The sequence below is a fragment of the Dermochelys coriacea genome, chromosome 11, assembly GCF_009764565.3.
Source record: "Dermochelys coriacea isolate rDerCor1 chromosome 11, rDerCor1.pri.v4, whole genome shotgun sequence".
NCBI classification, from domain to species: Eukaryota; Metazoa; Chordata; order Testudines; family Dermochelyidae; genus Dermochelys; species Dermochelys coriacea.
In genome coordinates, this window is record NC_050078.2 from 79,167,288 (window position 1) to 79,189,083 (window position 21,796).

A 21,796-nucleotide genomic window follows, 5' to 3' on the forward strand; every position below is an offset into this window, starting at 1 on the left:
AATATATGATTTTTTAAAATCCTGTGACCATGAAATTGACCAAAATGGACCGTGAATTTGGTAGAGCCCTACCAATATTACTGTGACAGATATGTCAATTTCCTGTAATATCCTTGAAACACTTTATAGAATTAAGTTTAAGTATCTTTGTCAACCATTGTATTTTAATGTATTATTGTGGGCATGGATGATCAAAGGATTATATTGAACAATCTGGCTGACAAGAATGGTATTTTGGGACAATATGCATGAAGTGGATTTCCTGGGAAATCTCTAGGAGATTAATACAAATTTCCCACCTCTAGTTATGCAAAAACCCAGCCTTTTGAAGCTACACCCTGAGGGGAAGGGACCATTGTCTCCTGATTACCTGTTCCTAGAATCTAAAGATCAAAGGCCCAAGCTATATAAAAGAAAGATGGAACTATTCATGATTGTGCTTGTTCTGAGCCAAGGCTGTTACGAACTTGTTTGCACAGAAAAACCCCTTTGTGAGGTTGGAAGGGGCGACTCCTATGAGTGTCCTTGTTAGAGTTGGGGGAAGGTCTCTGGTAAGTTTATAAACATGGGTCTCAGTCCTTTTTATTGTTTTTTATATCTTTTATCTGTAATGTTTTCACCTTAAGAATAAGTGTGTTTGCTTAGCAAGGGCTGTGTGGTAACTTATAACTGCTGCCAATCACTATTAATAAAACATCGGAAAGAGAAAGCGAAGCAAGATGCTGGCTTGTTTAGGCACTCTGGCTTCTTGGGAATAACACAGCGCACATAGGGAACTGTGCAGCTGGAAAAACCCCACACAGAAGGGAGAGAGACGTGGGTCTCTGCCCAAAAGAGGTGATGGCTGAGGATTTGGAAGCCTAGAGTTGGGTACCCTTGGTGGACAGTGGAGGAGGAATATACGTGCAGTTGCTGTCACCCTTAGAGAATCTCAGAGCCACCAAGGAAGAGACAGATTCCATCATAAATTACCCACTGCCTATTCTTCTGCTGCTCCACAGTTTGGGGCTTCCAACAGGCAGCATGTTTGAGAGCAATGTTGAGCACCTGATAGGGCCACCTGAGAAACTTTTTTCCATTCAACTCCCTCTTTGGCAACTCTCATTTTTAGAAGCTTGGGTTGGGATTACCTTGGACTGGTGGATCTTGGAGATCATAAGCAAGGGGAATTGTGTTTGGTTCCAGTCTACTCCACCACCTCCCCCCCTTTTCCATCCTTTTCGAAAGACTCTACTCACAAGAGACTGTTCAGAAAAGAAGTAGACTCCCTTCTACAACTGGAGGAGGGACGTGCCCTTTAGTTCAGGGGCAGAGATTTTATTTCCATTAATTTCTCATCCCAGAGACAAAAGGTGGTTGGAAGCCTATCCCAGACCTTCAACATCTCAACACCTTCATCTGCCATTTCAAATTCAGGATGGTGATTCTAGCTTCCCTAATCCCCTCATCAGATTCTCAGGATTGTTTCACAGATGTCTGCCTGCAAGATGCATATATCCATATATCAATCCATCCAGCCCATAGGGAATACCTCAGCTTCCTTGTGGGGTCATCTCACTACCAGTACAAGTTCCTGCCCTTAAGTCTTTGTTCAGGACACAGGATATTCACCAAGTGCTTGGCAATCATGGCAGCTCAACCAAAGAAACAAAGAATCCAAGTCTATCCTTACCTCGACGACTGGCTGGTTCGTGGAAGATCACCCCAACAAGTGACTGACTCCGTTTAATTAATTCTAAAGCTCTCTACCTCACAGAACCTCAGAGTCAACAGAGAAAAGTCCATTCCGACTCTGAGCCAGAGCACAGCGTGCCTAGGGGCACTGCGAACCTGCCGGGCGGCGTGATCTTACCTTTCACAGGAGAGATTCCAAACAATAGTAGATCTTATCAACCAACTTCAAGCTCACCTAACAACACCAGTGAAAACATGCCTCAAACTTTTAGGATACATGGCCTCATGCACCTATGTGGTGCCATTTGCTAGGCTTCATCTATGTTTCATGTGAAGGTGGTTGAAATCGGTGTATCCACTCAGCAAACACTGCGTGGACTTGATGGTCACAGTCCTGCAAAAAGTCCTCCTCTCGTTAAAGTGATGGAAAGACCCTCATCAGGTGTGCAACAGAGTACCTGTTCTTTGCACTTCTACCTAGCAAGACACTGGTGGCTCTACTCGGGGATGGAGAGCTCATCTAGATTGTCTTAAATTCAGAGCCTGTGGTTGTCTCAAGAATCCTGCCTCCATATAAATGTCCTGTTGCTCAGAGCTATCTGTCTGGTATGCCAAGCATTTCTGCCTCCTCTTCTGGGTTCCGTAATACAGGTGCTGACAGACAACACCACAGCTGTGCATCATGTTAACAGACCAGATCATCCCCACTCTGTCAGGAAGCCATGCAGCTCTGGAATTGGTGCATTTAAAGCAGCAGCTTTAAAGTTTTTTTTGCATGAAGAACTTGCAAACCTTAGAACCTGACCCAGAACTGAAGACTTTTTCACTTGAGAGAAACTACCAAACAAGCTCAATTATAGTTTAGGTGTACGTTTGTGCAAGATTCACAGGGGTTTTGAAATGGGAATTGCATGGTGGAAATGAGCTTTGAAAATGCTGACAGAACAGGATGGATTGGTTTAAAGCAAAGTGACCTGAATCACCGATTACAGTCATGATTTAAATCAGCAAGCAGGAAACCTTGATTTAAACCATAGATTTTAATCTTGTATTGCATTTATACTATTACATTTATTTTCCTAAAGTAAGGTTGATTCGGATTGATTGGTATAAATTGGTACTACTTTTTGCTAACCTGTGTGTGTGTGTGTGTGTGTGTGTGTGTGTGTGTGTGTGTGTGTTACAGTTTTTATTATGTTAGAAAATGGTGAATGACAGACAAGTCTTATTTACTAGATGATTACTTTTTTCCTAGTAACTTGTATCAAGCTGCATTTGGATAGAAATTGGAATTCAGTTAAAATGTCCAAAAACAGCATTTTAAAACTGATTATTAGTTAAATAAAACTAACTCACGTGTGCTGGGTACATAAACTTACTTTTTTATTAAACATGTTTTGCATTTAAAACTAACTGATTTATTAAACACAGGAAGTAGTATCTGTAATTAGTGAATTGAACTGATTGTGTCCAGTCACTGTGTCCTTCAAAGTTTTAGAACCAGTAGAACTCATCCCCTCACACCTCATTTTTGTTCATAGTTTGGAAGAGGAAAATAAACATTTGTCCTTTTTCAACCCCCAATTGTTTGCTCAACTTTGAATGAACTAGGTATTGAACTGAACTGGTTGAGTAACTGAAATGCAGACAATATTATCTCTTGCAGAGATTACAGATAATCTCTGTACCTGCAGAAGAGGCTAGTACTATCAAAAGCTGGGTTAGCACTTAACAAACTGTGGTTTCAGGTGCTTAGCTAGAGACTTCCACAAGTTCAGTGGTTTGACTTTATTTAAAACTTTGGCAGCAAACATGTAAGGCTTGAATATTATTTTATTTCATTAAAATGAATGATTTCACTAGATAATAATACGTTTAGACCTTAACATAGGTGGTCATAATTTCAAATTTAATTTTAAATAGGTTAATTTTCTTTAAAATAGCACATTAATGTAAATAAAAATATTATTTACATAAAAATCCAATTTTTAATATTTTGTTAAAAGAATCATTGATTTGTATCCAACATGAGACAGGAGATAATGGATACATCTAGAAGGTAAGTTTATAATCAAATTTGTGATCTGTATAAAAGTTTCTGGGCCTAATCCTGGTCTCATCAAAGTCAGTGGAAGCAGGGACCTTGTTTTGGGGACCTTTTATAATGTCTGCAAGCTAAATTAACAGTAGTCAATAGTTCTTATGCATGGTTGTTTACACACTCTTTGCAGCATAAGAAACAGTAGGCCTTCTCTGTTGATATGTGTATGGAAGATATGTTATTTAATTGCTAGTATCTATTATGCTCCTGAAGCATATTACTGTAGCTATTTAGAAGTTGTCATGTTCAGTGTGTGCCTCCAAGTTGCAGTCTTTTATGGGGAAATGGAGGGAGTGAAAAGTCCTCTTACTCACAGGAAGTTTGAGCAAATGCCTGGTGTTTGCTCCGAGTAGTTCTGCCGCCTGTGTCAGCCAGCTCTGAGCCACCGAGAGCGGGGAGACCCTGAAGCTCTGAGCCTCCATGCGTCGTGGTGGCCCCTGGTGCTCCCAGCCAGCTCCCGCAGCTTTCTAGTGGCTCCCCATTTTGTCATGGATATTTTTAGTAAAAATCAGGGAGAGGTCACAGGCTTCCGTGAATTTTCCTTTATTTCCTGTGACCTGTCCATGACTTTTACTAAAAAATATCCGTGACAAGTTGGTGACATCTGCTGGGAGAGCAATACAGCACTGCACAGACAATTCAGGAAGTTTTCAGAGAGTTTTGGGGACAACTTCCTGGTGCAAATGCTGGAGGAACCAACTAGGGGCCATGCTCCTCTTGACCTACTGCTCACAAATGGAAGAATTGGTAGAGGAAATAGAAGTGGGTGACAACTTGGGCAGCAGTGACCCTGAGAGGGTCGAGTTCAGAATCCTCACAAAAGGAAGAAAGGAGAGCAGCAGAATATGGACCTTGGACTTCAGAAAAGCAGACTTTGACTCCCACAGGGAACTGATGGGCAGGATCCTCTGGGAAGCTAATATGAGGGGGAAAGGAGTGCAGGAGAGCTGGACATAGTTTAAAGAAGTCTTATTGAGTGTGCAGGAACAAACTATCCTGATGTGCAGAAAGAAGAACAAATATGACAGGTGACCAGCTTGGCTTAACAGTGAAATCTTCGGTGAGCTTAAACACAAAAAGGAAACTTACAAGAAGTGAAAACTTGGACAGATGACTCGGGAGGAGTATAACAATATTGCTCAAGCATGCAGGATGTAATCAGGAAGGCCAAGGCACAATTGAAGTTGCAGCTAGCAAGGGATGTGAAGGGTAACAAGAAGGGTTTCTACAGGTATGTTAGCAACAAGAAGAAGGTCTGAGAAAGTGTGGGACCGTTTTTGAATGGGGAAGGCAACCTAGTGAGAGATGATGTGGAAAAAGCTGAAGTACTCGATGCGTTTTTTTGTTTTTGTTTTTGTTTTTTGTTTTTTGGCTTCAGTCTTCACAGACAAGGGTCAGCTCCCAGACTGCTGCACTGGGCAACACAGTATGGGGAGGAGGTGAGCAGCCCTCACTGGTTGAAAAACAGGTTAAAGACTATTTAGAAAAGCTGGACATGCACAAGTCTATGGGGCTGGATCTAATTCACCCGAGTGTGCGGAGGGAGTTGGCTGATGTGATTGCAGAGCCATTGGCCATTATCTTTGAAAACTCACGGCGATCAGGGGAGGTCCTGGATGACTGGAATAGGCAAATATAGCTTGGGTAACCATACCCAGAGTGGCAGAGACACGGTTGAGAAGAGTTCTGAGTCCATCCCGGAACAACACTCCGTATCGATAACTAGAAAGTCAGAGGTACCAAAGACTGCTCAGCTACCCGTGGTAGCAGTGGAATTGGAGCTGGCTCACTCCCATGCCAACCGCCTGGTACCAGCTGCATCACAACTGAAGACATCCTCCACAGGTCCATGCTCGACCCAATATTTGATACCATCAGTACCGCAAGAATTTAGGTACCCTAAAAGCCTGCTGGTATCATCTGAGCCAGAATCTTCTCTGTTAACAAGTGCTGGGGGTTTATCAGCATCAAGATTCTCTCACCTCTCTGGCTCCTAGAGTACCATACTCACCCGCATCTACTTTGCAAATGGAACAGCTATCTTCCCCCCCCCCAGCCCTCGCACCTGCCTTGTAGTATGTGGAAGAGGACACCCCAGACTCTCATATTGGTTGAGGGATCCCCTGTCTATTCTAGGATTCATCTCTCTCCCTCCAAGCTGTTATATTAGAGGAGAATAGACCTCAAATGGCATCAACGTGAATACCTCCATCTATGCCATTCCCCCGCCACGCCCCCCAAGTGGTCTTGCTGGGATCTTTTGGGTGTTTTGTCATCAACAGTTTGCAACACAATCTTCACACCACTTGAGGGAGCAGAGAAGGGCCCATTCTCCTCAACATCCTCTACCACCACCTGTGCCAGAGGAGGAGACCTTTGGGAAGCAAGAGCGGATAAAGAGATGACACTTCTTACTAGTATTTCCTCCTCCTCCTCACCTAATGAAGCTGTGATGCCTCCATCACCTTCTAGGGTGGATGACTTCAAGTAGTTTCAGGAACTCATGAAGCAAATTGCTGACATTCAGCAGATTCCTTTAGAGCAAGTTCAGGAGTCCCACCATAAACTGCTATATACTTTACATACCTCCTCATCCATGAAGATTATCACTCTGGTCCATGAAGCTCTTATGGAGCCTGCTAAAACTGTTTGGCAATCCCCATCTACCGCACTGCCTACCTGCAAAAAGCATTCTGTCCCTGCCAGAGAATCATAGTTTCCATTTTTGCACCCAGCTCTGAATTCCCTGGAAATGAAGTCCATTTATGAACAAGCCAGACAGTATAGCTCCAAGTCCACCCCTTACACAGGAGTCTTACTCTTCAGCTACACTTCAGTTCAGAATAACAAATCATCAGGTGCTCATGGCCAAATATGACTATTTGAATTACAAAAAAAATATTTATTTTATTGAGCACCTGCCGGAGGAACATTGTAACCAATTTAAGGTGATTATACAACAGGATCAGTTCCTGGCAAAGACATCCCTCCAGGCCTCCTTGGATGCTGCAGATACTGCAGCACAATCTATATCCACTCCAGTGGTGATAAGAAGAGTGTCTTGGTTGCAGCTCTTGGGCTTCCCAAGAGGGGTTCAGCGCACCATTGAAGACTTCTATTTTGATGGTTGATTTCAGAGTAGCAGCCGTGTTAGTCTGTATTCGCAAAAAGAAAAGGAGTACTTGTGGCATCTTAGAGACTAACTAAGCATAAATTTATTTGAGCATAAGTTCTTGTTAACTGCTGGAAATGGCCCACTTTGATTATCACCATAAAAGGATTTTCTCCTCCCCCCCCCCCCCCGCTGGTAATAGCTCATCTTAAGTGATCACTCTCCTTACAATGTGTATGATAAAACCCATTGTTTCATGTTCTCTGTGTGTGTATATAAATCTCCCCACTGTATTTTCCACCAAATGCATCCGATGAAGTGAGCTGTAGCTCATGAAAGCTTATGCTCAAATAAATTTGTTAGTCTCTAAGGTGCCACATGTACTCCTTTTCATTTTGATGGTTGTAAGCTCTGTGCAGACTCGATGGTTACATATCTCCACACTTTAACGGACACACTGTGATCCTTAGGGATTTGTATTCTTGTAAATCAGAGGAGATTTAGTAGGTCTCAGATGGCACAGAGAGCACACCAGCCCCATATTCAACTTGTCATAGACCAGCTGAGCCCCTGTCCAACAGGCCAACATACTCTAAAAAGAAACCTCATTCAGCCACAGATATTTTTCATCCATGTGCATTCTCCAAGCAACAGTTTTGATGGATTGAGTCTCAGCTAGGGCTGTCAAGTAATTTAAAAAATTAATCACATGATTTAAAAAAATAAATACAATTAATTGTGTTATTAAACAATAAAATACCATTTATTTAAATATTTTTGGATGTTTTCTACATTTTTAAATATATTGATTTCAGTTAAAATACAGAATACAAAGTGCACAGTGCTCACTTTATATTTTTTATTACAAATATTTGCACTGTGAAAATAAAATAAATAGTATTTTTCAATTCACCTAATACAAGTACTGTAGTACAACCTCTTTATCAGGAAAGTTTAACTTACAAATGTAGAATTATGTACAAAAAACCCCCTGCATTTGAAAAAAATATGTAAAAGTTTAGAGTAGGGGTGGGCAAACTTTTTGGCCTGAGGGCCACATCTGCGTATGGAAATTGTATGGCGGGTCATGAATGCTAATAAAATTGGGGGTTGGGGTGCAGGTGGGGGTGAGGGCTACAACTCGGGGTGCAGGCTGTGGGGTGGGGCTGGGGATGAGGGGTTGGGGGTGCAGGAGGGTGCTCTGGGCTGGGACCAAGGGGTTCGAGGGTGGGAGGGGGGATCAGGGCTGGGGCAGGAGTTTGGGATGTGGGTGCAGTCAAGGGTGCAGGCTCTGAGCAGCACTTACCTCAAGCAGCTCCCAGAAGCATCAGCCTGTCCCGTCTCTGCTCCTATGCAGAGGCGCAGCCAAGCAGCTCTGCACATTGCCCCATCTGCAGGTACTGCCCCTGCAGCTCCCATTGGCCGTGGTTCCCAGCCAATGGGAGCTGTGGGGGCGATGCTTGGGGTGGGTGCAGCCTGCAGAGCCTCCTGGCTGCCCTAAGGGTAGGAGCCAGAGTGGGGCAAGCCCTCGACCTCGCTCCTCGGCTGGAGTGCCAGAGCGGGACAAGCCCTGCTCCCCAGCAGGAGCTTGAGGGCCGATTAAAACATCTGGAGGGCCAGATGTGGCCCTCAGGCCATATTTGCCCACCCCTGCTTTAGAGCCTACAAGCCCACTCAGTACTACTACTTGTTCAGCCATCACTCAGACAAACAAGTTTGTTTACATTTGCAGGAGATAATGTTGTCCGTTTCTTGTTTACAGTGCCACCTGAAAAAGAGAACAGGCATTCGCATGGCACTGGTGTAGCCAGCGTTGCAAGATATTTACGTGCCACATTCGCTAAAGATTCATATGTCCCTTCACTCTTCAGCCACCATCAGAGGACATGCGTCCATGCTGATGACGGGTTCTTCTCAATAACAATCCAAAGCAGTGCAGACCGACACATGTTCATTTTCATCATCTGAGTCATATGCCACCAGCCGAAGGTTGATTTTCTTTTTTTGGTGGTTTGGGTTCTGTAGTTTCCACATTGGAGTGTTACTCTTTTAAGACTTCTGAAAGCATGCTCTACACCTCGTCCCTCTCAGATTTTGGAAGGCATTTCAGATTCTTAAACCTTGGATCAAGTGCTGTAGCTATCTTTAGAAATCTCACATTGGTACCTTCTTTGCATTTTGTCAAATCTGCAGTGAAAGTGTTCATACAATGAACAATATGGTCTGGGGCATCATCAGAGACTGTTCTAATATGAACTATATGGCAGAATGTGGGTAAAACAGAGCAAGAGACATACAATTCTCCCCCAAGGAGTTCAGTTACAAATTTAATTAATGCCTTATTTTTTTAACAAGTGTCATCAACATGGAAGCATGTCCTCTGGAATGGTGACCAACGCATGAAGGGGCATATGAATGTTTAGCATATCTGGCATGTAAATACCTTGCAATGCTGGCTAGAAAAGTGCCATGCGAATGCCCGTTCTCACTTTCTAGTGATGTAAATAAGAAGCGGGCAACATAATTTCCCGTAAAGGTATGCAAACTTGTTTGTCTTAGCAATTGGCTGAACAAGAAGTAGTACTGAATGGGCTTGTAGGCTCTAAAGTTTTACATTGTTTTCTTTTGAGTGCAGTTATGTAACAAAAAAAATCTACATTTGTAAGTTGCACTTTCACGATAAAGAGACTGCACTACAGTACTGGTATGAGGTGAAAAAATATTTAATAAATTTCAGTTGGTATTCTATTGATTAAAACTGCAATTAATTTTTTTAGTTAATCGCATGAGTTAACTGCAATTAATCAACAGCCCTAGTCTCAACCACCCAATCGACAAGTTTTTACAGCTGTAACATCGTCTTTGGATGCCACCTCTCCCATTTTCAAGCTTCATGGGATTGTATAACATTGGACAATGGGTTTTGGAAGCCATAACATCCAATTACGCTATCCATTTCAAATATATCCCTCCACCCATTCCCCCTCCACAGGCCTATTTAAGGACCCTTCTCATGATCAATTGCTAGTGCAAGAGATTGCCTTTCTTGTACATTTAAGAGCAATAAAACCTGTTCCGGTACAGCATAGGGGAAAGGGAGTCTATTCAAAATACTTCCTGATACCCAAAAAGAATGGAGAGTGGAGACAAATTTTGGACCTCAGGTATCTAAACAGATAGGTAAAACAACAGAAGTTCAGGATGGTGACCATTTTAGCAATAATTCCCTCACTAGAGTTAGGAGAGTGGTTCATGATTCTCAACCTGGAGTATGCACATTTTCATGTCACTATTCACCCTTCACATGAGATTTCTTCATTTTCTAATCAGCAATGAGCACTACCACTACAGAGTGCTCCCTTTTGGCCTATCTTCTGCCCCAAAAGTATTCTCAACAATTCTAGATGATCAGGGGCAGGTCATATCAGGAAGTGTTGACAACACCAAAGATGACATGTTCTCTGTTTCACAGCCTGAGCCTTCAAATCAACCTCAAAGTCTACAGTGTCTATATTTCATAGGCGCTTCCCTGGATGAATTGACAGGCAGAGCATACCTCCCTTCCAGAAGATTGCTTGCACTAATGAATCTTATCTCAAGAATTCAGGGCAGTCCTCAAGTAACAGTATGCTATTGTCTTCAACTGCTAGGACACAGCTTGTATTTTCATAATGCAACACCCTGGCTTACATCTAAGAGGCCTCCAGGGGTGGATTTGAACAGTTTACAAACCAAGAAAGTACAGCTTAGGCAGATAGCTGTCCCCCAATGCATTCTACAGTCACTCAACGATAGCAGGGAAAAATGCTTTCCTATACTTTCTACCGCTAATCAGATCCAAATCAATAAAGATAAGGACAGACAATATGGCATTCATCTATTATGTCAACCATAAGGGAGGAGCACATTCCCCATATGTCTGAACCAAAGTGATAAAACTCCTAGAATTGGTGCATATCCAACCAGATAGTCCACTCAGTTTCATATTTCCCAAGTATTCAGAACACCGTGGCTGATGACCTCAGCAAAGAATGGGAATGAACTCCCGAGTCCTCCACAAGATATTCTTAGCTTGGAGGTTCCAAGAGGTTGATCTGTTTGCCACAGCAGCCAACACAAAATGCATCAGGTATTGCTGCAGAAGGGATCTTGAACCCCAATCCCTAGGAGACACTTTTCCCATCTTCTGGACAAATGGGTTTCTTTATGCATATCCACTGACACCGTTACTACTAGAAGTTCTCAACAAGATCGGGCCAAAGTCATACTGATTGCACCAATGTGGCGATGAAAAGTTTGGTCTCTCTGTCTAATCAGACTCACCTCTCACCCTACATGGCAGCTTCCGTTCACTCCTTGCCTACTGATTCATGATGCCGATCAAACTCTTCACCCCATCCTAACAAAAGAACGGACATATACACACCCCATTTATGGTAGTCATCAGAGAGAAGGTTGTGCTATGGGCCCATCCAAGATTTTTACCTTGGGTGTCCTCAGAATGAATTAATCATTCATCTCCTATTTTTCCCCTAAAGCCACATCAGACTAGTCAAGAAGCCATGTTCCATACCCTACATGTCAGGAGGGCATTAGCTTTTTACTTAGATCGGACCAAACCTTTTAGAAGATCTCCAAGACTATTTGTATCCTTTGTGGACCAAAACAAGCATTCTGTTATTTCAAAACAGAGATTATCAAAGTAGACCTCTGGATGTATTAAGATCTATTTAATTGAATTCATTTTCAACCCCTTTGAGAGTGATTGCACATTCAAGAACACTATCTGCATCTCTAGCCTGATTAAGGATGTACCAACTGCAGACATTCATAGAGCGGCAACTTAATCCTCTGTTCATACTTTTTCTAGCCATTATGCCTTGGTGCTTGCTGCAAGATATGACACTGCTCTGGACAATGCAGTTCTCTCCTCTGTATTGGACTCTGTTCCAAAACACCTGCATCCTTAGCAGGGTACTGCTTAGGAGACACCTGAAGCAGAGCACCCACAGGGATGATACTCAGAGAAGGAGGAGAGGATAATCACCTTGTGCAGTAGCTGGAGTTCTTTGAGATATGTGCTCCTGTGGGTGACCTGCTACTCACCCTCCTCCTGTGCTTCGGTGTCTCCCTTTTGGGACTTTGAATTGGAGAAGGAACTGAGGGGAGTTGGCCCACACAGCCCCATATAACATCAGTGCAGGGCACAAGAATGTGTAGGATGCATGCGTGGGCTGAAGAGGCATTGCTATGATCAAAGACGCAGGGTGCAGGCACAGCTGAAGTGGAGCACTCACAGGGACACACATCTTGAATAACCCCAGTTACTGCACAAGGTGAGTAACCTCTCCTTATTGACTCAAAGAACTCAAGCTATTTAGCTCAACACAGACAAGGTTAAGGGGTGACTTGATTACAGTCTATAAACACCTACGTGGGGAACAAATATTTAATAATGGGATCTTCAGCCTAGCAGAGAAAGGTCTAACATGATACAATGGCTGGAAGTTAAAGCTAGACAAATTCAGACTGGAAATAAGGCGTAAATTTTTAATAGCGAGAGTACTTAACCATTGGGACAATTTCCCAAGGGTTGTGGTGGATTCTCCATCATTGACAATGTTTAAATCAAGATTGGATGTTTTAGTAGGAGATCTGCTCTACGAATTACTTTGGGGAAGTTCTCTGGCCTGTGCTGTACCGCAGGTCAGACTAGATGATCATAGTGGCTTCTTCTGGCCTTGGAATCTATGATAGCTGCAACAGCACTATATTCCTAGCACCATTGTGATGCTCCAGTATTACTGTCTGATGTGATCTTGTTACAGATCTTTCTACAGTCTCTTTACTTCCCTACCATCACCAGGACAAGCATGCATGGATTTTCAGATTTCTGAGAAAGCAATCATGCACAACTGAGCATGGTAGCAGGAGATGACATCTTAGCTGCACATTCCCCATAAATAGTAATGGAATGTGCATGGCTAAATTCTCAGATAGCTGTTGAAAATCATGGTATTTTAGAGCCACAGCTATAAGAATGCCTAACAATATGATCTATATAGCACTACCCAATCACTCCTTCATCTATAAACAACTAAGCAGGAATTTTCACATTTTCATGATTGTGTACCTCTTCCCTTTCAGGTATTAGCAATGCAGAAGCCCGCCAGCCAGGAAAAGCACCTAATTTCAGTGTAAACTGGACAGTAGGAGACACTGGTCTTGAAGTTGTTAATGCCACAACTGGCAAGGATGAGATGGGTCGTGCATCTCGTCTTTGTAAGCACGCTTTGTACAGTCGCTGGATGCGTATTCATGCAAAGGTACATGTCCAAAGATAGGAGTGTTTTTTTACTGCTGGGTTTCAATTTTGCTCAGTCTCATAAACACCTTTCTAATAAAAGGTTGTAATGTGCTGTCTTCTTGTATTGTAGCTATTGCAAGTGAATATAAAAAACCTTCTCTAAAACATTTTCAAAGTTAGTAATTGATGTGTAACTGAACCATGGGTAAAAATGGGGAAGAGAGAAGTCTTGTTCCATATTTTCTTTAATATGGTCATTTCTAGTGTAAAGGTATAAGTGAGGATCTAATTAACTGCCTCTAGAACTAAGTAAAGTAAAAATGTTGACTCCTTTGAGCTTTGCTTATAATTTTAATGTACTGGACAAGATAGTCTCTTTTAGTAGCTCTTCCGGATCCCAGCACACAGAACACTAAGGTTAAAAACCAGTAGAGCTAAGATTTGCCAGATCATACCCTGAGACCATCCTGACATAAGAGGTGGGGTCTGTCATCTGCGGGGTCTGTAGTTTAGTGTGAAGAGGCATTCCTGTTTGAGTACATGTGGGGTAAAATCCTAGCCCCATTGAAGTCAAAGGTAGTGGCTTCAGTGGAACCAGGTTTTTTCCCCTGGCCTTCCCCAGGAGGTGCAGGTAAAAGTCAAAGAATTGTTTTTTGAAAGTTTGGGTTTCTTTGCCTCATGATAGTTGATAAACTCTATAAAAATGGAAAGATACAAGCAGTAGACCATGATCCTTAGGATTCCCCCGGTCCTCTCTTCAAAGCATCTGTATTGATAGAAGCAAATAGCACCTTGAGCCAGTCATTTCAGCAGAATCAGTATTCCTATAACAGTCCTTTAGAGTCTGTCATTTCTTATTGTAGTGCGGCAAGGCACTGAAATACTGAAATATAGACAGCTGGGTGCTGAGATTGTGGCATAAGCTTGTCATTCACTTTCACCCCATGCCATCTTCTTAGTCCCCTGTCACTGTTCAGAGATCCTTCTCACAAGAATATGTGGAAGGAAGACATTTGTCTTTTTAAGGGCAGTAGAGCAGGCAGGATTATTGGGGAAAAAACAAGGCTTATTCAGAAAAATAATAACCCATTAGGTTTAAATGTTTTTTTTCCTCCCCTCCCAACTTTGTTAACGTGTCACTCTGAAATATTTTCAGAACATATATGAACGTTTTTGATACTAAAAACATTTGTTTCTAATTTCAATCTGTGAATGACTTTATCTGTTCTAAAAAGTGAAAAAGGATACGAGAACATCAAGGTTTTTGTTGATACCTATTAAGAAACAGTAATAAAGTTGTAGAACTGTATAATAGTCCAGGGAATGGGTGGGGTCACAAGTGATGGCTTGACAAAGGGGTGCTGCCTAGTGGGTGGAATCCACTATGACTCGGTGTTGGTTAGAGAGGACTGGGAGAAGTTGTGAAACATTATGAGGTATTAGTTCACTAGAATTTAGAAACTTCTAGAGAGTAGGTGAGGTCCCTAATAACATGCATTGGGCCAGCTCATCTTAGTTTTCAGTCTTCACTGTGCTGAATTCGCTAGGTGGCTGTTTCTCAGTCTCACTGTAGTAAATGTGAAAACTCTAAATGTCAGTGCTGCAAAGGGCTGATTAGTCTTTAGAGATCAGCAGACATAAGTGCATTAATTTAACTGGCTGATGCTGAGGGAGGTGGTAGGAAACAAGCAATTGAATAAAGTAATGAAAACAGATAATTCTTCCAAGGTAAAAGGTAAACATTGCCGAATGTATAAAATAGCAAGATAGAAAGGATATGTGCTTATCTCAGAAAATGCAAAAAAATATTTTTCTCTGGATTCTTGAAGATTAAATGTGCCATTGAAGGAAACTACATTGAATGCAAGAGCAAAACATTGATGAGTTTACTGATTGTGCAAGTGAGAAAATGTGATGCTATCATCACCATCTACACATATTCTCACTGATAATTTAAATCTCTGTTCCAGTCTTTCCAGCAGCTTTTTAACATAAGCCTTCTTCAACAGTAATCTCTGTCCTTCTTTGACATCCCAAAGTAGACCAGTCAGTGATTATGCTATACAGCAACTGAACAAAGTGCAGATTTGGACTCAATAAGAAAGTTGCAACCTTCTTTTATGCTAACAATTTCACCTTTAGCATAACAGAAAATGAACAATTTAAGAAACAATTAAAGCACTTCACCCTGGATGTTCTCTTCCAGACAGATACAAATTCTCACAGATCCACTTCTGCATGCTGCAAGTGAAGAAACACAGGAAAAAGTAAAAGGAAAACAAAAGGAATTATATTGTCATTAATGAAAGATGGGATAGTTGGCTGAACATGAGAAACAAACTGATAGCTTCAAGCATCAGTTCAGTGGAAAATGCTTTCCTATCCATACTTAATGGTATTTATTCTACATCTGGGGAAAAATGCAGAATGCTGTGTCCAAATTGCTGAAGATATCATCCTGTAGCACAGAAAAGAGTTGCCACTGCCTCACACAACAAAAATAAAATGAAAAAGATGAGAGACTTTCTCGGGTCCAGTTATCCCCAGTATCTGACACAAGTTTTCAAAGCACCATTTTCACCTCTTTGAATAAGAAGTAATAATGAATAATCCTAAAGAGGGGAATGGAAGGGATTCTCCTGTAACCATCATCAGCCTTATAGTTATCTGTTTGAAGGAGGAGGATTGGTGCCCCAACATCCCCAGGAGAAGATTCTCAGGAAGTCTGCATTTGTGTCCAGCTAGGTTGAAGCTTCAACTGAGCACAAGAAGTGCCTTTGTCCAAGGCCAGCGTGTATTTTACACAGTGAAGAGTTACGGAGAGGCATCAGTGTACAAGGGCAAATGACAGAGGTTTCAGACGATCTTGGCAGATTAGGATGATCTAGATGATCTGTTGGTCCCTTCTGACCTAAAACTCTAAACGTTATTAATACAGCCCTGATTTTGCTGAGCAACAGTTCACCAGTATCTAGGTTCACCAAAAACTGGTGAAATTCCCTGAGATGACGCTAACGGAAGTTCCGCTCCTGCAGAGTCTCTACATTCTGCAGCAGCAGAACCGCAGGCTCTGGCGCGCTTCTGTGCAGTATTTCGCTTATTAATCTATTCTGTAAAGCTGCAGAGCCACTTCAGCTGGTACTGCTGTAATGCACCCCCCTTTCATGGGGAAGGGAGGATGACAGGAGGTTACACATAGGCCTTCCACCCTGCTGCACAGGGTATGTGTATCTCCTGCCTAGGGCCCTGGAATACTGCTTTCCTCCCCCAGCCCTGCTGTCAGGGGAGCCTCTGCACAAAGGTGGGTGGGAACTGTCCCATGAAGAGTAGAAGGGGTGGGTTTCAAAGAGAATTGCAGCCAGTTGCTATCAAGCAATATGATGATGGTTTCAATTGGACCTTCAAGGTGCTAATAGAAATGAGTAGATCCTTAGGGTTCCCACTGGACCAATAGTTTTACTACGAGCTGTGAAGTGATATGTAGTTGGATACAAATCAACAGTAACGTTCTGTCTATCTATCTATACAGTGTTTGTCATTCTTTCAAATTGCCGCACTCATTCTCTCGTTTTTCTTGATTCTGGTTCCTGGAATGGCTTTGTGTAATGGTTTCTTTTCTTTCTTTTTCTATTTGTGCAGCTTTCTTCTAGCCTCCGTGCAAAGATCCTCAAACCGAACCTGTACCATGACACTAAGCAGGTGGCCACTAAGTATCAAACTGCCAAAGAATGTTTGTTTAAAGCGTTCCTGAAGGCAGGGCTTGGAGCCTGGGTAGAGAAACCAATAGAGCAGGATCAGTTTTCTCTCACTGTCTAATTCATGGACTGCACATCACTTTGGAACAGGGGGTCATTCTGGAAATCCTGGCGTCCAGCATCGTTTTCTGGCATCAGCTGTCAAAGCATTTTTTAATACTTTGAAACTAACTAGCAAATTGATGTTATGTTTTGCTCAAATATTGAAAGTCAATGATAAGTTGCTACAATAATTCTATATTTTGTTATAAAATCATTTTGGTTTACTTCTCTAGAAAATCCTTTTACTGTAGAAAAAAATGCAGTAAGGCTGTCTTTAACAGTACCAGATGACTCATATTTTTCTGGGTTAGAAATAATTCCTTTTTTTAATGCAATATAAGCAAGTGCATGAAACATGTAGTAGATTGCATTAGGTTTTACACTGCATTTTTTTAGTCTGTAGCTTAATTTAATCAAAAAAAGCTACAAATTTCTGCTCTTCTGTTAGCTTGGTTTTTCTTTTAATTGCAGGAGTTTAATTGCAGAGCATATAGGTGACAAAGCCAGAATGGATTTTGGACAGCTAGCTTTTCCCTTCTTCCTTGCTCTTTAAAACCAGCTGCTGAAAACGTCATGTCTTTGATGTACGTATTTATTAGTCTGTGACCTGGTTTTTAACATACAGCTTTTTATTCTGTTTTTTAAAATACCTTTACCTCCCATTTACATGCATTGTAAAGTCATCATTTTTTACCGCTGTAAACTGGAAACAAAAAATAAGTATTTGTAAGTTAAGAAATTTAGTCTGTAGTGTACAAAACCTGTTTAGAAGTAGGCAGTTTGTATATCCCAGGAACTCATGCGAACACCACCATAACATTAACAGTAATGTGGCAACTTCAGAAAAACAGTTGCTCGTTTTGGGGAAATAATTCTGCTTTGCCAAAAATAACCCATTCGTAGAATATTAATTACAGTTTTTCTCAAAGAAATGAGAGGCCTACTGAAGATGAAAGTATTGTTAAACTTCTTTCTTGTGGTCTTCAGAGACTTAATAACTGGACTGTTGTGTCCCCTGAAGATTTATTGCCTGTAGCTTCACATACATGATGATCTATAAAAGTCTTATTTCTAAGTTTTGTTTGCTCTAGTATATATTTAGAATGATATTTTATTTATAAAAGCTCCTTTATGTTAAAATTTTCACATATGCTACATGTGAAAATGAAAAATAGCAGGGAAAATACTGCCAGGTCTGTTAAGTCAATGGGTGCATAGACAGCACTTTTAGAACAATTTGTAAGTGAAATGGAAGGCTGACAATGGATTGAAAAAATCCTCTTTTTCTCAGCATACCAGGTATAATTCTCTAGTTATGTCCAATATGTCTAAATACATGATGTGACATGTGTGTATCAAAGATATTGTGTGTACACATTCTGAAAAACACCTCAGAGTATTTTTAAGTCCTATTTTTAAAATAATTAGTTGATAATAGCAGTAACTACCTCAGTACAGGGCATTTCCTGGGGAGTAGCAGCTTCCTGGGTGTTGTGGAAAGTGATGCAAAAACTCTTTCCAGCCAATTACGACTGTGCTGGAAATGCCCTGTCCTGCAATCATTGTTGCTCAATTATGAATCAAAGTGAAAAAAATTACCAAGTAAAAGTCGCCTGAAGTATTGTATTAAACCTCCTAATTAGAGTCTTAGTAGCAAGACATTAATGTGTAAAATAAACTCTTGTAGGGGAAAAACATTCAGAATGTGTGAAGGCAAGTAATGTACATGCTCTTTCAAAACACAAGATTTACATTGTATCTGTCTTTGCAAATGTCTTTGGCCCTGAACCTGCAAACTCTTTTGCAATTGCTTAAAGTTAAGCATAAGTAGACCCACGGAACTGCTCATTTGCTCAAAATTAAATGTGTGCATAAATTTGCAGGATTGAAGCCAAAATGTGGAGGGAGAACTGTAAATTAGAGCAATTTATGAATTTTCTAGCTGGTCTAATCATGTGGATTTTCTTGGAATTAGTCTTACTTATTAAATGAAATCTCTGTTTTAAGGGACTCTGTCTACTGATGATTTCACTTTACAATCTTAATCTGTTTTTACCAATCTTTTTAAATTTCTCATTCAAAAGTTGAGCTTTCTTCAAATTTTATTTTGATGTTCAGGCAGTTATTATTATTATTATGATTATTATTTTATTGATGAAGTCCTGAATGTGAGTAATATATTTAAGTATTATTGTAGGCATACATTTTAAGACATTCAAATTTACTATGAGTATATGGAAACTATAAGTGAGAGTTCCATGCAGAATTCTTTTTGATAAAAGAGCAGCATTTGATTGATATGAGGAATGAGTTCTCATTCATTATAGTTCTAGGGTTCTCAAAAATGTTTTCCAGGATCATGTGCAACCCATATCCGTCATCTGGGAGCCAATGGCTTTCCACATACCTGCTTATTCATTTTTGTTCAGTAATATGTGAAAATCAGAAGTTGTGGGAGGGGGGGAGTGTTCCTCTAAAAGATGTATTTGAGATTGTTATATTCCGCTAAATTCTGCCATGTCCCTCTTTTGTCATTCTGTGCCCCTTTTTATTCTTGGCCTTTGTATTCTTTGTAATACTCCTATATTCTTTACAGATCACCATCATCAAGCATGGATGGCTTTTTATGCATTTAATTTTAAATGATTGCAGAGGATAAAGGCAACATGGCTGCCAACAGCTGTTGAAATTTGGGGTTGACCTTTCTCTATCAAGCATTTAGCTTGGCATTTATTTTGAAAGGTTGGATGGTCTTCTTGAATATCTTCACTGTGCGATTTAGTATGTCATGATGGTGGTGGCTAATCTTAGCAAGGACTTGTTATGCAATCCTGGGAATTCTTGTTTTTTTTTAAGTTGATATAAGTGTATATCTCAGGTTCGTCACAAAATTTAAATGAGTAATAACTTTAAAGTTAATAAATACTTGAAGAAATATAATTTAAGATGTTTTTCCAAATGGCATTCTAGCTATAATAAAAGATAATAGGTTAGTAACATAGAACACTGTAAATGTAGGGATTTTTTTAAAAAAATATTCTGTAGGGGTATGGAAAAGAACTTGGACCTGGAGGTGAAACTTGAAGCATTTGGTTATGTCTGTGCTCAGGATTTAATACCCATAGAACATTTCCTGTCACTTGTTGATGATGAATCATACTATACAGCGTTCCTTAAGTTAGAAACTGTCTTCACATTAATATGCTAGCTCTTTCCTATCCTCCCACAAAGCTCCCAATCCTTTAACGTAGTTAGTGATAAAAATTATGATAGTTAAATAGTGTGCAACTTACACACGTACAACAATGGACTCCCTGCACAGGTGACAGTTTTAGTATCTTCCTCATGCTAGATAGTACAAAACACACTATTGTAGGGTAGAAAATAATTAATGGGGGGAAACCCTCAGAGGAGCAGCAGATCTTTACATGGTACCACTCCTGTGTCCTCATTAAAACCTAAAACAACTCACGACTGAAATTTCAGGCACCTTAGAGCTGCATCACTGGTGTTTTGTTTTACCAGTATGCAGCTCTGAAGTTAAGTATTTTATCCACCTAAAAATATACTTTCTGCTGGTGAAGGAATAAAATTATTAGTTGTGGGCTGCTGATCCCAGCTAACAGTGTTAGTAATGAAAGAGTAAAGGTGACATCATGGAAACTGTTTTCTTCCCATCTCTCCCAAAGACATTTTTTTTTTTTTTTACCAGGGGAAAATTTGGGACATTTTGAGTTGAGGTTGCCACATAACTGAAGTGGAACTTTCTTTCTTTCTTTCTTTCTTTCTTTCTTTCTTTCTTTCTTTCTTTCTTTCTTTCTTTCTAAATAATATGCTGAAGTTTCTCCATACATTGAAAATTATCTTTTTGCCTTTCACCAAAGCAAGCTTTTTCACTCCGAGGGGATACTTTCAAGTCTTTTTGCATTTTTATCTTAATAGAATGTCTGTTATGAAAATCATCCTGAAGTTTTTTGAATGGGAAGGTGAGCTGTGATTCAGATATGTGATGGGAATCAAAATGTTTAAAGTTATTTAAAACATAAAAGTGAGCCCACAGAAATAAAATGTAAACAAAATGTATAAAATGTTTTATCCTGTCTCTGAATCGCTGTGTGGTTTTTGGTTTTGTTTTTTTAAAGACAGGCAGCGTTATAACATATGATATAAGCTGAACTGAAAGTTTTTTGGTGCAATTTACAGTAATACTTGGATACAATCCCAATCAGATATAGACTGGACATGATGAAAAGTGCTACATAAGTGTGGTATGATTTTTATTTATTTATTTATATGCATATTAAGAATATCATAGAAGATTAGGGTTGGAAGAGACTTCAGAGGTCATCTAATCCAACCCCCTGCTCAAAGCAGGACCAATCCCAATTAAATCATCCCAGCCAGGTCTTTGTCAAGCCGAGCCTTAAAAACCTCTAAGGATGGAGATTCCACCACCTTCCTAGGGAACCCATTCCAGTGCTTCACCACCCTCCTAGTGAAATAGTTTTTCCTAATATCCAACCTAGACCTCCCCCATTGCAACTTGAGACCATTGCTCCTTGCTCTGTCATCTGCCACCACTGAGAACAGCCGAGCTCCATCCTCTTTGGAACCCCCCTCCCCTTCAGGTAGTTAAAAGCTGCTATCAAATCCCCCCTCGCTCTTCTCTTCTGCAGACTAAATAAGCCCAGTTCCCTCAGCCTCTCCTCATACGTCATGTGCCCCAGCCCCCTAATCATTTTTGTTGCCCTCCGCTGGACTCTCTCCAATTTGTCCACATCCTTTCTGTAGTGGGGGGCCCAAAA

The 21,796-nt window shown here is 40.8% G+C and overlaps 1 protein-coding gene across 9 annotated transcripts in view; it reads left to right on the plus strand.

Annotated features, from left to right (window-relative positions):
- The window catches only part of ADARB1 (adenosine deaminase RNA specific B1), a 277,982-nt gene extending 258,981 nt beyond the window's left edge, over positions 1-19,001 (plus strand). For all 9 annotated transcript variants that reach the window (XM_038421053.2, XM_043505834.1, XM_038421051.2 and 6 more), the window contains 2 exons: positions 13,035-13,213; positions 16,834-19,001. In XM_038421053.2, the coding sequence (XP_038276981.1) occupies positions 13,035-13,213; positions 16,834-17,010 (356 nt within the window). In that variant the 3' untranslated portion in view covers positions 17,011-19,001. The remainder of the gene's footprint in view (positions 1-13,034; positions 13,214-16,833) is intronic.
- The last annotated feature ends 2,795 nt before the right edge of the window (positions 19,002-21,796 follow it).